This window comes from Syngnathus floridae, chromosome 5, assembly GCF_059516105.1.
Source record: "Syngnathus floridae isolate MCC-2025c chromosome 5, RoL_Sflo_1.0, whole genome shotgun sequence".
Taxonomy (NCBI): domain Eukaryota; kingdom Metazoa; phylum Chordata; class Actinopteri; order Syngnathiformes; family Syngnathidae; genus Syngnathus; species Syngnathus floridae.
Window position 1 is genome coordinate 11,420,449 of NC_142417.1, and position 13,838 is coordinate 11,434,286.

Genomic DNA, 13,838 nt, shown 5'->3' on the forward strand with positions numbered 1-13,838 from the left:
GGCCCATTGATGCATCACTGTGAGATCCCACTGAGGCTTATTAGTGCTCTGCTCTCAGCTTGCTCTCAGCCTGCTGGGTCATCTTCAAACACAGTAATCTCGCATCAGCCTTGGCTTCTACCGTTTAACCATTTACCAAAACATTTCTAATAGACTACCCTCTGGAAATCCTTGCAGACACCGAATTAATTTAAAGAAACGCTCAGTTTAAACGAGAATTGACTCAAGGGAGCGTGGAAGGGAAGGTATACAGTACATCCTTTCATGTCCAATTAGAACTTTCATGCTCTTTGCAGTCTTTGTGGAATGAAAATCTCTTAGTGGTGCCTTTTGTAATGAATTTGCGCCTGTTGCCTCAGTTAAGAATAATCTCCCGTCCCATGCTAAGTGAATTTTATTAAACGAATGCCTCAAAATGACCTGGATACTTTTATTCAAACCTAAGCCACTTTTTTTTTGCTCTTTAACTGTCACAAAAGTATAAAATGTTAAAACAGATCCACATACAGATTGTATATTACTCTTCTTTGACTCTATGGGGAAAAATATGCCAGTGATGCCACAATACAGTTTGTGGTTGCTACTCTGTGAACTTTAGAGCATCCTGAAAACATTACTCCATTAGAGATTTTTGCCAGGATTCTTCAATGTCAGACATGACTGTGCCTCCGAGATCCATACATCAAGCCACCTAATTTAGGAGTAATTTTTCAGAGCCTGGATAGGTCTTCTGTGAGTGACTCCAGAGAGCAAATGTTACCACAAACATATTTTAATGGACCCTCATTATCTTCTGTGACAACCCCGATGTGTGAATGTTGGCATGTGTGATTAAAGGTTAAGACTTGTGTTCAGCGTGATGAAGCAGTACTGATAGCGTCTAAAGAAGTGAGGCTGTCATTTGCGCTTTTAAGAAACCCCAATTAAAAATGAGAGGCTTATTATTCGTGTCATCGTCTTTGCACTGCTTGCTCGTCAAATTCAAAATTGTCTGTTTTGCCATTTGTAATTTAGAGATATGCAGCTCTTCACAACTCCAGCTTTACATTCGTAGCCTATAGCTTCAGGGACAAGACAGACGCTGTGAGGCTCACGGCTCTTATAGAAGATGGATGCCTTCGGGTGTTAGTCTGCCTCATAGAAGAATATTTACTCAGAAGACCTGTGAGAAAAGAGGCTACAGTACACGGCAGAAATGGCACGCATTTTGAATCCTCAAACTGGCACAGATGTCTCCTTAGAGTTCTTTTTACCAGGCAATTAGTATAACCACAAATGTATTCTCCATTATTGACTCTACAAGTTAGCGTTAGTCAGATTTTGTTCTTATTATTTATTATTGTGACAATCATTTGAGTGCAAAAATAAATTGTAGACGTAATGAGGTGACTTTGGTAAAACTATATTACATAGTGTATTTATTTGCCCATTTCTTTATTACCATGTTCCTACTTGGTATTTTACTATCAATCACGAACTAGTGTTACTGATACTCTATTCGATTTTTATTCCAGTAACCAAAAAAAAAACAAGTCAGTATTGTCTCTTAGTCCACTACAGGTGCTTCGACGCAAATGTATTTTCCTTTAAGAAACACATATTCAAGTTGGATCAAACCTCTTAATGGGAAACAGCCACCAAATTTATGGCTTTATAAGAGTGTCCTTGTCACAAATTTATTTTAAAAAAATACATTACATAGCCACAATTTTGCTACTAAATGAGTCAACAAAATGTTATTGTCCAATCTATAATTATGTTAACTTAGCAGTCATACTATCAAGTTAACAATGTCCATGAATTAACTGGCTGAAGTTGTCATCACGAGGAGAACGGGTTCTCATAATCATTCTCTTAAATGATGACAATGGTAAGCATAAACTGTTGGTATTCCTGAGTCGAACCTCACAACTCCCAAAAATTCTGTTGTTTCTTTTACAGCGCTGATTATGCTCTGATTTCCTTCCATAGGATACTGAGATTTTAAATACAGCAGTCCTGACTGGGAAAACTGTTGCTGTCCCTGTGAAGGTGGTAACCATCGGAATAGACGCTTCAGTTATTGATGTCTCTGAAGCAGTGGAGTGTCGCACCACAGATGAAGACGTGGTCAAGGTTAGTGATATTATTCGACTTAGTCAAACTGTCATTGTCTGCACGGGGTGCATACAAAACAAAATACCGTTGCATAAAGTTTACAACAATGCAGTGATATTGTGGTTGAATAAAAATAACATACTATATAAAAACATAAAATAAAATAAGTATAAAGTGCAGCAGTGACAAGTATTTAATAGTGCAAGGAGACAACCTCGATTGCCAGAGATGTGAGTCACCCGGCTCACTCCTTGTTTGACCTTCTGCCCTCTGGGAAGAGGTACAGGAGCCTGCGCTCCCGCACCACCAGACTCGCCAACAGCTTCTTTCTCCAGGCTGTTAGGGCCCTGAACTCGCTACCCCCTTCTGCGTAGCGTGCGGCACTGTTGCGCTATTTTCGGGAATGTCTGCTGTACGCGTTTTTGCGCTCCTCTTAATTAATTATTTATTTATTTATTGTTGTGTTATTTATTCATTATTTATTCAGCACGCTTTTGTTATACTTGTTTACTGTTTGTCTGTTGTGAGCCATGTCTTGTCACCGTGGGATAGGGGGGAACGAAATTTCGGTTTCTTTGTGTGTCTTTGGCATGTGGAGAAATTGACAATAAAGCTGACTTTGACTTTGACTTTGACTTTGACAAAACAGTATTTAAAAAGTGTGCAGAGGAATGCTAAACCAGGTTACATACTTTTAAATTTACATGGATTATAAAAGTTCAGCAAAGTTGGCAGTGCAAAATAGTGGTTCGTAGTGTCATAATGTTCAGTTCTGTGTATGTGTGATGCAGAGTCCAGTTTAGAGTTCAACAGTTCAAATGTTCAACCGTCTGATGACAGCAGGGAAAAAGCTGTTGCAAAACCCAGTGGACCTGCAGCGGATGCTGCGAAACCTCTTCCCAGAGGGCAGCAGGGAGAACAGTCCATGGTGGGGGTGTGATGGGTCACTGATGATGCTACGGGCTCGGGACACGCAGCGCTGGGATGAAATGTCCTGAATGGAGGAAATTATCCGAATTACTTCCATAATAAAATAATAGTTTTCTGCTAGAATAAAAGATTAATGAGATTTTTACACTCCCTTAATGCTGCTGCAATCATGATATATACTACATGCACTTTGGAAGATTGGATTGTCCAATTTACAGGGCACAATGTGATCCTCCTTGACTCTGGCTATTTTGTCATGAAATCAGTTTATGCTTATTCCGTCCCATATGTTTCACAGAGATTGTTTTTATTCATCAAATGCCATCAAAACTGTTGTTTTTTTTATTTCCTCCCATCAAACACAATTAACCAAACAAATGGATCAATGACCACAAGGACTTAGTCACATGTTCAAATACTGCTGCAAAACATAAAGCAGAGCCTCCTTAGTGAAAAGCAACGGTATTGATAACAAGATATAATTAATACTTTATTTTCAGAGTTATACTGTGGTATCAGTTTCAAATCTATTGGTGAATGTATTGGCATAGGTTTGAGCTTTTGACAAGTGTAAATGTAATTTAACCTGTCTTACAATATATATACGGTCCAAAATGTTCACTCGTTCAAATCTTTAATGACACACTCAAAACACAGTGGTGAACTTGCATAAGGAAGACAATGCAAGGTCTTCTAGATGCAGTGGCCTCACCGCATGAGGTTCATGACAGCGGACGCGTAGCAAACCTTCCTTGCCTCCTCTGACCGGCCATCCCTGCCGCATACTTACCCCCTGAGTTGCCTTGACCCTTCGTTAACACCGCTAGGTATCCAGGTCAAGCCATTCAGGGCAGAAGAGCTGGGGTTCAATCCACGCCGATCAGAGTGAGAACCAGCCGCGGTGAACCGCTGCCTTTCTCCTCCGATAAGGCTCCAAGAGCACTGGAGCCAGCCCTGACTAAGCAGTGCCTCCCCAGTGCTCTCCTCTCAGTTGTACCTACAAAAAAAAGCTTCTTTCTGCTTGAGCACTCTTTGTCCCATGACAACGCACGACCTAAGGAGATGCTGGATCCATTCCTCCAACTTTGCTGTGCTTCCTACATCGCGAGGCTCCAGGGAAGTCAAACAAAGTACCTAGAGGGAACTCACCTGTATTGCAATACCTGTGGAGGGAATGGCTGAAAAAGAAACCCTACTCTACATCGCCTAGGTCCCGGTGCATCCTCGGCCTAGTCACCTAAGCTGGACTAGGGGATGTGAATATTAGGGGTAAGAATTTGGAACCTGGTCCAAGTCACCATTTAGAGTCCAATATTAACGTGTGTGGTGCAATGTGCTGTTGCATGAGCGAGGCTACCCTCATAGAAGACTGAGCCTCGATTAAGGTCCTTCCGCTCTGGACCACCACACCCTGCGTGCTTTGTTCCTAGAGTCGGAACTCAGGGGGGCCGCATACTTACCCCCTGAGTCGCCTTGACCCTTTGTTAACACCGCTAGGTATCCAGGTCAAGCCACTCAGGGCAGAAGAGCTGGGGTTCAATCCACGGCAATCAGAGTGAGAACCAGCCGCGGTGAACCGCTGCCTTTCTCCTCCGATCAGGGTCCAAGACCACTGGAGCCAGCCCTGACTAAGCAGTGCCTCCCCGGTGCTCTCCTTTCAGTTGTACCTAGAAAAAAAAAGCTTCTTTCTGCTTGAGCAATCTTCTTTGTCCCATGGCAACACACGACCTAAGGAGATGCTGGATCCATTCCTCCAACTTTGCGAGGCTCCAGGGAAGTCAAACAAAGTACCTCGAGGGAACTCACCTGTATTGCAATACCTGTGGAGGGAATGGCTGAAAAAGAAACCCTACTCTACATCGCCTCGGTCCCGGTGCATCATCGGCCGAGTCACCTAAGCTGGACGAGGGGATGTGAATATTAGGGGTAAAAATTTCAAGACCGTTCAAATTTTCCATTCAGAGTCCAATCTTAAGGTATGTGGTGCAATGTGCTGTTGCAGGAGCGCGGCTAACCCTCAGAAGACTGAGCCTCGATTAAGGTCTTTCCGCTCTGGAATACCACACCCTGCGTGCTTTAGCATGAGCGAGGCTTGACCCTTCGTTAACACCGCTAGGTATCCAGGTCAAGCCACTCAGGGCAAAAGAGCTGGGGATCGATCCACACCGATCAGGGTGAGAATCAGCCTACAAAAGTATGCTCCTATCTTTTTGAGCAATCTCCTTTGTCCCATTACAACGTAAGACCTAAGGAGATGCTGGATTTAATTCCTTCCACTTCCCTGTGCTAATGAGAGGCTGGATTTAATTCCTTCCACTTCCCTGTGCTTCATACACCGCAAGGCCCCAGGGAAGGCCAACCTGTTGTTGTTGTTGTTGCCAGAGGGTCACTATTTCAGAAAGTTCCTACACTCACGGTTCCCATTCATTCAGGTTCCTGGTGGCTTCCTCTTGTGGGTCCCTTGTGTACTACCTCTCATTCTCAGGCAGTTACTCCAGGTAATTTGGATATACTTTCAAACGGCCCTGAGCGCTGCTTTATTGGATTTTCGATTATTAGTCAAATCCTATTCTAATATTCTCAACCCTAAGTAGTTGCTTATTCATTTCATATCACCCACTATCTTACTATTTTTTCTTTATCCCATACACTTTTGATCTCATTGATTTAAATGTTCAGCTGTCAATTTTATTTTGTCAATTACTGTTTAATGGTATTGTACTTCTATTTTCATTTCAACATTATCATTCTACTTCTGTAGTTGAGACATCTGGGGATCCCATTGGCTGAGTGTCCCAGTTGCTGTGCTCTCTCACAATCACTGCAATCTTCACAGTAGCTTACATTGGTGTGCTATTTTACCTGAATGTCCTTATTTTGGGTGTCCCTTACACTCACGGTACCATGATTTTTCCAAAATGGCCGCCACTCCGTCCGGGCACCACCTGATCCTTAGCATTGCATCTGATTGAATTTAGGTTTGGTAGGAATTTAGGTTGGTAGGTTTATTTAGATTTTTTGGGGTAGTTTTTGGGGGATTTAATTCTGCTTTTTTTTTTTAAAATTAGGATTAGGGTTAACCAAAATTCAATTCAAATCGGTCAGCCCTTATTTTGAATATTATTGTAATAATTGCACATTCACAACATAAGAATACAAGTGACGTGCTGTGAGGTTCATGACTGGGGAGGCACTGGTTTTATTTGAATAAATATGCTGGTTAGTTACATTACATTAAGTGGCTTGTCACTATCATAGTCAACTCAGAAAGTGTCAAAAACAAACATGTTCACTGTCTGAAAAGTACCAATGATGATGCATTAAAACAGAGAAATGAACATGATTTGACATCAATAAATATGTTGCAGATACAATGATTTCTATGTTTAGCAAGTCAGTATAAATTTTTTTGTGAAGTATAAACAAACACCAGGCACCTACATGAAAGAGTGTTTGATATTTATTCACAGCTGACAGCTTGTTCCAGTTGTCTCATATTTTTAGAGAGTCTCTCAAACCCGGGTCACAAGACACAACACAACGCATCCCTTATAACTGAGGAAAGTTGAGCGTTGAATCAGCAGCTTGTTCCTGTAGATTCCCACAAACTCCTAAATAATCTATGCGAAACCGTGCCGGGACTTAGTTTCACCATAACATCTTGATGTGCCACCCCTGCTGTGCAAAAAGCTGCTTCCACTTTAGTTGAAACTATCAGTCTGAGAATGGGCAGCCTGAGACAGGTCAAGTTCAAGTAAAGCTATGATCACACAAAGTCAAAAAGGAGGCTATTTTGTGACTTAGATCCACCTCATCTTGCCTGATATGGGAATATGGATTGTTAAGGGGCGTTCCGCAGGGAAATTAAACTGTCGGCTAAGATGTTAGAGAGGAAAAAGTCACAGCTCCACCCGTGGGATCTTTGGTCAGAGCATTCATCCTCCACTCTCATTGCTCTCAGTGAATGGAAACACATAGTGACATTAAACCTGAATAATGAATCACTGTGCCCATAAAATGATGCACTCACTGGTGGCCTTGTGATGATAGTGAATTTGAAAAAGAAAAGGTCACCCAAGGTCACATTTTCTTTCCTTTTAACCTCTGTAGAGTTTCGCCTTGCTTCCACAAATCTTGTCTGACGTGAAGACAATAATAATTCTCCAGCCTCCTTATTTTGCACGAACATTCCTCTTTCCAAATTTATAGTTTTGGCAGCTCAAGGGCCAACTGTATAAACTACTGCATCCAGCCTGTGCCTCGCATAAACAGCCCTATATCTACAGTAAGATGGTACTCTGGTGCTTTTGCCGGGTGCCTCAAAAGTCTCATATTTTACTTCATATCTTTTTTACTGTTTGTTTTCATTAGTATTTCATACGCCGCAGGCAAAAGATTGGTAATTTGTGGTCAGAGCTGCGCAAGATCGACCTGCATACAGTGACAATTTGTAATGCAATATACTAGTTTTGTAGCTATTATAACGTCTAACAATGAACTCTCAACCGATCTCCATGGCACAAAAGAAGAACTTTTCACCTCACTGATCAGAATGTTGAGTTCATTTCTTCACAGTTTCCACTTTCCACAACTCCGCCTTCTTCTTGTTTGAGCAGACTTTCACTTTTGTTTGAGCAGAAGCACTTTTGTTTGAGAAGACACACCCTTCTCAACTCTGACCACATTAGTACGTGAAAGGCATCAAACAGCAAGGCTGACAATGCAAAGAAGTGTTCAAGCAGTGACAAACAACAAATAAGTAAATGATGACTTTGCATTTATCTCTATTAAACATTTGCCATGATAACATTCATGTTAACATTTCTGTCGGACGTTTGAAACGGATCACCACAGTGATGGTTAGTTTCAAACCTACCGTACTTGACACAGCATGTTTACGTTTATCTTCTTACCTTCCAATTTTGTTTGATGAAGTGCCATTAGATATCTTTAATGTAGTGTTAAACAGGACATCAGGATAGGGAAGGTAATTCAAATAAAAACTGAAATGAAAATTAGGATAAACGTGTGAAAAATGGGGATTATAAAGGTCATGTTGTGGGAAACAAGTGGGGTTAATTTAACCTCTTACTGATAAGTGATAGTATGCGTTATTAACAATTATATTTCACCGCTTTTGATTGTGACTTTCCATCTCTCAGTCTATCCATCCATCCATCCATCCATCCTGAAGGGTTTCGTCAATATTTGCATTTATTAACTCTACTTTTTTATTTGTACATTTTTATGTTTATGGTGCAATACTGTACTCCATTCATCCATCCATTTTCTCAACCGCTTTTCCTCACGAGGGCCTTTGTTATTAGCTGTTTAAGAACTTGGCCATTTGCAATTGTTTTGTGTGAAGAGATTTCCATGGACTTAACATACAACTAATGCATTCAAGTGAGCAGTGTTGTCAGCGTAGACGAGTCTGAATGGTTAATTGCTTGTCAAGGCAAAGACAGTCTCAGCCCACCTTCATGCTGTCTGGTCCCGTTGTTTCATATCTGCCATGGATTGTCTCTGTCTGGTAAGTTGTTAATTTCCTGGGCTGGATCCAGAGACAGCCCTAATGTGCGCTCTAAGTATTCTCCTGTTCGCTGCCTAATGTGTCTGATTAATGTGCCAGTGGATCCTCCCAGACATTTACGGTTCTTTCTGAATTGGACTGGCAGCAACTGTCTAATTCACACTTTGCTTTGAGGAGGAGTTAAATGGGCACCACATATTTATATAATGATAGTCTGTTTTGGAGTTATATATAAGTAGGAAGTGTTATGAAATGTTTGTTATGTGACATGTTTCTTACATTTTCTGCTTAGATGATTGATGCCCGGCAGGAATAGATTAAAAAAAAGTACAATTGGCTCTTTTATTTTACTGTGATTGATGTCATATTTCCACAGACCTATGTACTTATTGCTTTCTTTTAAATAAATACGTTGAGGTACCCCAATGTGCGAGCAAAATGTCGTCACAAACAACTTCTTGTATTCCCATAAGTGATGAAGTAAGTGCATTGTATTTGTTACACGTGCTGTCGTCACTGATCCAGAAAATTTGCAATCCGCTTTGTTTGTAACTTTATACCTTTGGGGATCCGTAGCAGAAAGATGGCGGTGAGACATATAATATATAATTTGAGAGCAGCACCAACCAATTCAGGGTGTACCCCGCCCAAAGACAGGCACAGTTTGCAGTAAAGGTGCTGTGACTGTGTCTGAAGCAACAAGACTCCAAATACAAAGTTTGTTTCTCTGTCACAGAGGTGTGCACAGCTGTTGCTCTTGCAAAAATCTGGTGATGAATAGCTGTTTATATGCAGTACCTCACAGGAGAGGAACGGCCATCAAATTCCAAGTCAGAGAAGTTTGCCATTTCGTAGGATTAATGAGGTTGATGAGAGAAAACATCCAAATCTGAAAACAAGCAAATTCTGGTTTTGCCTTGTTGATTTATATCTCGAAGAGTGCATGCCTTAAAAAACAAACAAAATATACATATATAATAGAAATAGATGCTTAATGCTTAATCATAAAGCTTTTAAAGAGAGGGTATGCGGGATTTTGAACATCCTTTAAACTGATGCAAGTGAAAAACAAGCCAAGATAGTGTTTTCAAAGACAATATGCCAAAAAGATAAAGAGTTGAATCTTTCTATAGCACAAAATTGGACGGGTCATTCTTTTTGCTTAGTAATTTATAAAACAGATGGCTTTGAGTTTGGTCATTTTATCAAGAGACGACTTCTCTCCTTTTACCAGTTCCCATCTGTTGGTACCTCTTTTAGCCGTAAGCTGAACTTTAAAAGAAGAGTCTATTTCTTTTTCCTTGTGGTTCAAAAGATGTCCTTCCTTCCTTGCTTTTTTATATTACGAGTGGAGCAGATTGAGTACCTTTCATCTTGATCAAAGTAGCTACACTCAGGATTGCTCAGCAGTGTAAAGTCTTACAATCAACTTGGAGGGTGGAATGACCACAGTGCTCAGACTATCCTTCAGTGTAGTGCAAAAGCTGAACTTTATAACCACCATCCTTCTTAAACCCTACTCCTCTTCCTCTGCAGGTGTCCGAAAGGTGTGATTATGTTTTTGTGAATGGCAAAGAGATGAAGGGCAAAGTGAAGATGGCGGTGAATTTTACCTACACCTACCTGAGTGCTCAGCTGGAGCTCAACGTGTGGATCCCTCGGCTTCCCCTCCAAATCGAAGTGACTGACACAGAACTGAGCCAGATCAAAGGGTGGCGGGTGCCCATCATGGCCAACAGTCCTAGGTAAGGTGCTGCATGATGCTCTTATAAAATGACACGTGTGTGCCCACAAATGCTCACATCCCTTCCTTAAACAAAATTGGTGTGGTGTGTCTTCTGTCTTACTGAGTGGGTTGCTTGGATTTATTTTTTTAGTAGTGCTCAAAAGCGGTAAAGTATGTGCAAGTCGCAAGTAAGTCTTAAGTTGTACCAAGCGAGACCCAAGTTACTGTGGAAAAAAAATAATCAAGCAAGTCACCACTAAATTTCAACCACGTCGAGTGAAATATTTACTTGGTGCAGGAAAGTCGTAAATCAAGTTAGACAATATTGCCCCGTCAAAGCAAATATCGTACTAATAATAAAAAAAATAAAAAAATCACCCGTCCTAACACTGAACAGTTTGTACCTTTTAAAAGTTAAACAGAGATTATGATTGGTCAAATTTATTGCAGCAACAGTCGAAATAAGCAGAAATAGGCAATAGCTTTGGCCCCTTTTAAGTCACCCCACTAACAGGAAGTGACATTGAAAAATTACACTAATGTGCTGTACGACCTCGGAATTTGCAGCTAGGACAAAATAGTTTTATTTGTATAAGCCTTACCAATTCCAATCAGTTTTTATTTGGTCCGTGACATTTTTCTATGTGGAATTTGTGCCTAATCCCTAAAATAATCAAATAACTGTCCTGCTATGTCTTGCAGACTTATGTCACAGTAATTGCAGTAGCGTGCAGTTGGGCCTTCAAGACCTTCTCTGCTTTCCCAAACACTATCAGAAGCTCTGACCTACATTCACAACTTGAATGAATTGTATGAATTTATTTCCACCCGTTTAATATCTTCATTTCACATCTCGTGTCTTGACTGTGCAGCTTCCAGTCATTGTGTTGAAGGGTATGTTGGGGGGTAGTTTGGGGTGGCATATCCAGATTGGTACGATGTACGGGGGTATATTTCAGTACAGTATATTTCCTATTGTTCCCCATTGCGGGGCTCATTGCGTAGGCTGTGGGCAGCATGACGTATCTTGTTTTTTTGGAAGCTAACTGACGATGACGGTTGGGGATACTGATGTACATTCCGCTGCAAATAGAAAAAAAAACCTCTCACTGCAGACCAGTACCAGGCCATGGACCAATGTTTCACAAACCATTAGGTCACTAAATTCCCACGTCCAAATTCCATGCACGTCACTGAATAATTGTCCTCTGTGGGAAAACTAGCTTAATTTCAGTGATGATTGCTTTTATCACTTGTGAAGTGTGATATTTCTACTGTAGTTTGAATTATGACAGGTGTGGATGAATGATGATGGCTGCCTCTTTCCACCTTCATGCCCACTGACACTTGGAGGTTGATCAGAAAATGGCTGACCAGTGCAATACAGCTTGTCATTACAGCCGGCTTAAGGTGGCCTGCCATCGCATCTCTCAGTCATCAGTCGGAAAGACATTATTAGAGCTGTATCGAGGTCAGATTACTCCCCTGGGGGCTCATCACCAGCAGCATCTGCCAAGATCTCCACTCTAACATTGACAAATTGCATCAATTGATGGAAAAACTATGAGCCTACCTTGACTCTAATTACATTTGGAAAGTGTTGAACTTGTAGTCTTCCTGTGCACTGTTGTGCTATTTACATGTGCCCCTTTCTAGTGAGATGAAGAGCAAGCCCTGCAATTGACTGGCAACCAGTCCAGTGTGATCACTGCCGTTCATCCAAAATCAGCCGGGACAGGCTTCAGCTCACCCATATATAAAAAATGAATGGAGGAATGAAAGTGAAAAACTCCCAGAGGTGTGCTGGATGACTTTATCAATAGGGACAGCCCGGGTGTGTTGTAATTGTTGATGCCAACATGACTGCTTGTTTTCTTTGTCCTTTGCCTGTCTTTGTTTATCAGGGGCTAGCAGACATGACCTTTTAAAGTAGAACTCTGTCTCTTTGCGTGAAAGGCCAATGGTCCACTTTCCGTAAGCCTAGACGGGAGTGAGCCAAGGAGCTCCGGTACTAATTTGAGACAACTTCTTCTCTCAGCTAGGCTGGCGAAGTTGCAGCTGCACTGCGGGAAAATAAGCACCATCAAGCACGTTAGTCGGATTGTTGCAAAAGCTCTCCTCTCTTAGTTGATGACTGGCACTGCGTGCATGCCTCACCCCTTCCCTCCCTAATCCTTGTCAAAATGGAGACAAGATAAGCCCTCACGAACGACAAACTTGTGTAGGAGTAACACTCAGGCATAAGGCATAGCACTTCTTTCAAATTATTATACAGAGTTTCTTTCCCTTTCTTTATACCAATAAAAATAATCTTTTTTAGATCTTGTCTTCACATCTGATTTGTCAGACAGAGAAAAATGAAAAACAGATTACCTTTACATTATTATTTAAAGTATCCTCTGAATTTAAAAGGAGAAAATGAGTAAGAACCAGGACAGTCTTCGTGTTTTGTTTTACTATTAGTTTAAGATGGCAGATTGTCTCCCCTTTCTATCTATGACTGAACACTCATGATAGTGTTCGTAGAATAAATGGACATAAATTAATGACCAATCTTGTCTATTTCCAAATTCAGTAAATTCGTTGAAAAAAGTCCCTTGCATTTGAAAAACCAAATATGATGTAATGAAAGGACAAAAACAAATTACACTGCTACCTCAAATTTAGGAAAATAGTATTCCTATTTTTTGAGAAAAAGTCATGAGTAGGAGAGTTAGCTTTCATGAATATGCAATAAACGTGTCATGCAGGGCCAGCTTAGAGACAACAGATCTCCTATTTTAAGCTAAAGCAACAAGCATCCCTAATTCCGTGCAAGAAATTGCTACCCTGACAACTCAAAAGTGTTTTGCAAAGAGGAAGCAGCTGCTCTGCAAACCAATTTACTGCACCAACACAACGCCGCTCCATAGCCAAGGACCATACATTTCTCCTTTGCTTCATGTTCTATTGATAGTTTCATTGATACTACAGAGCAAATCCCATTTCATTGCACAAAGATGTCTTGTTTTGCTTGAAAAGGTAATCCGTTTATGGCCTTGCTCTCCCACTCCAGGCAGCCATGGAAGCTCTTTTCAAACCTAGGGTCAAATTGTTTTTTGGTTTTCAGCCCAAAATCGCTTAATCTCTGCACCACATAAGAATTACCGCTATATTCATAGTGTGAATCGTCCTGCCTTTTTACTGAAGCTCTTGTTGCTCTTGAACCTTAGTGGTTGTGACATTATTCTGACTCCCATTATCCATGGTGGATGTCTGTTATCCATTTGCATGCAAAATATGTCCAGTGTAGCTTTTCCGTCTTTAATTCCAAACCACACCTTGTTTCCTGCTTTGCCTCAGAGCAGATAATACACACAGCAAAAAATTGATTTTCGGGCTTTTTTTTCACTTAATCATAATGTTAATGTCTGTATGGATGTTCCTGTCCAAATACTTTTGAGGCAAAAGATACAATATTGATGAAATTAAAAGTGGTGGGAATGTTGGACCTCCTAAATTATTGACAAAGCAGTTTCGCGATTGCAAAGGTCCACAAACATTTTCAGTCAA

At 40.9% G+C, this 13,838-nt stretch overlaps 1 protein-coding gene across 1 annotated transcript in view; it reads left to right on the forward strand.

Moving 5' to 3' along the window:
* The window catches only part of LOC148398147 (transmembrane protein 132C), an 80,515-nt gene that overhangs the window by 60,807 nt on the left and 5,870 nt on the right, over positions 1-13,838 (forward strand). Inside the window, exons 5-6 of the mRNA XM_088377042.1 lie at positions 1,972-2,115; positions 10,097-10,305. Coding sequence (XP_088233168.1) covers positions 1,972-2,115; positions 10,097-10,305 — 353 coding nt within the window. The remainder of the gene's footprint in view (positions 1-1,971; positions 2,116-10,096; positions 10,306-13,838) is intronic.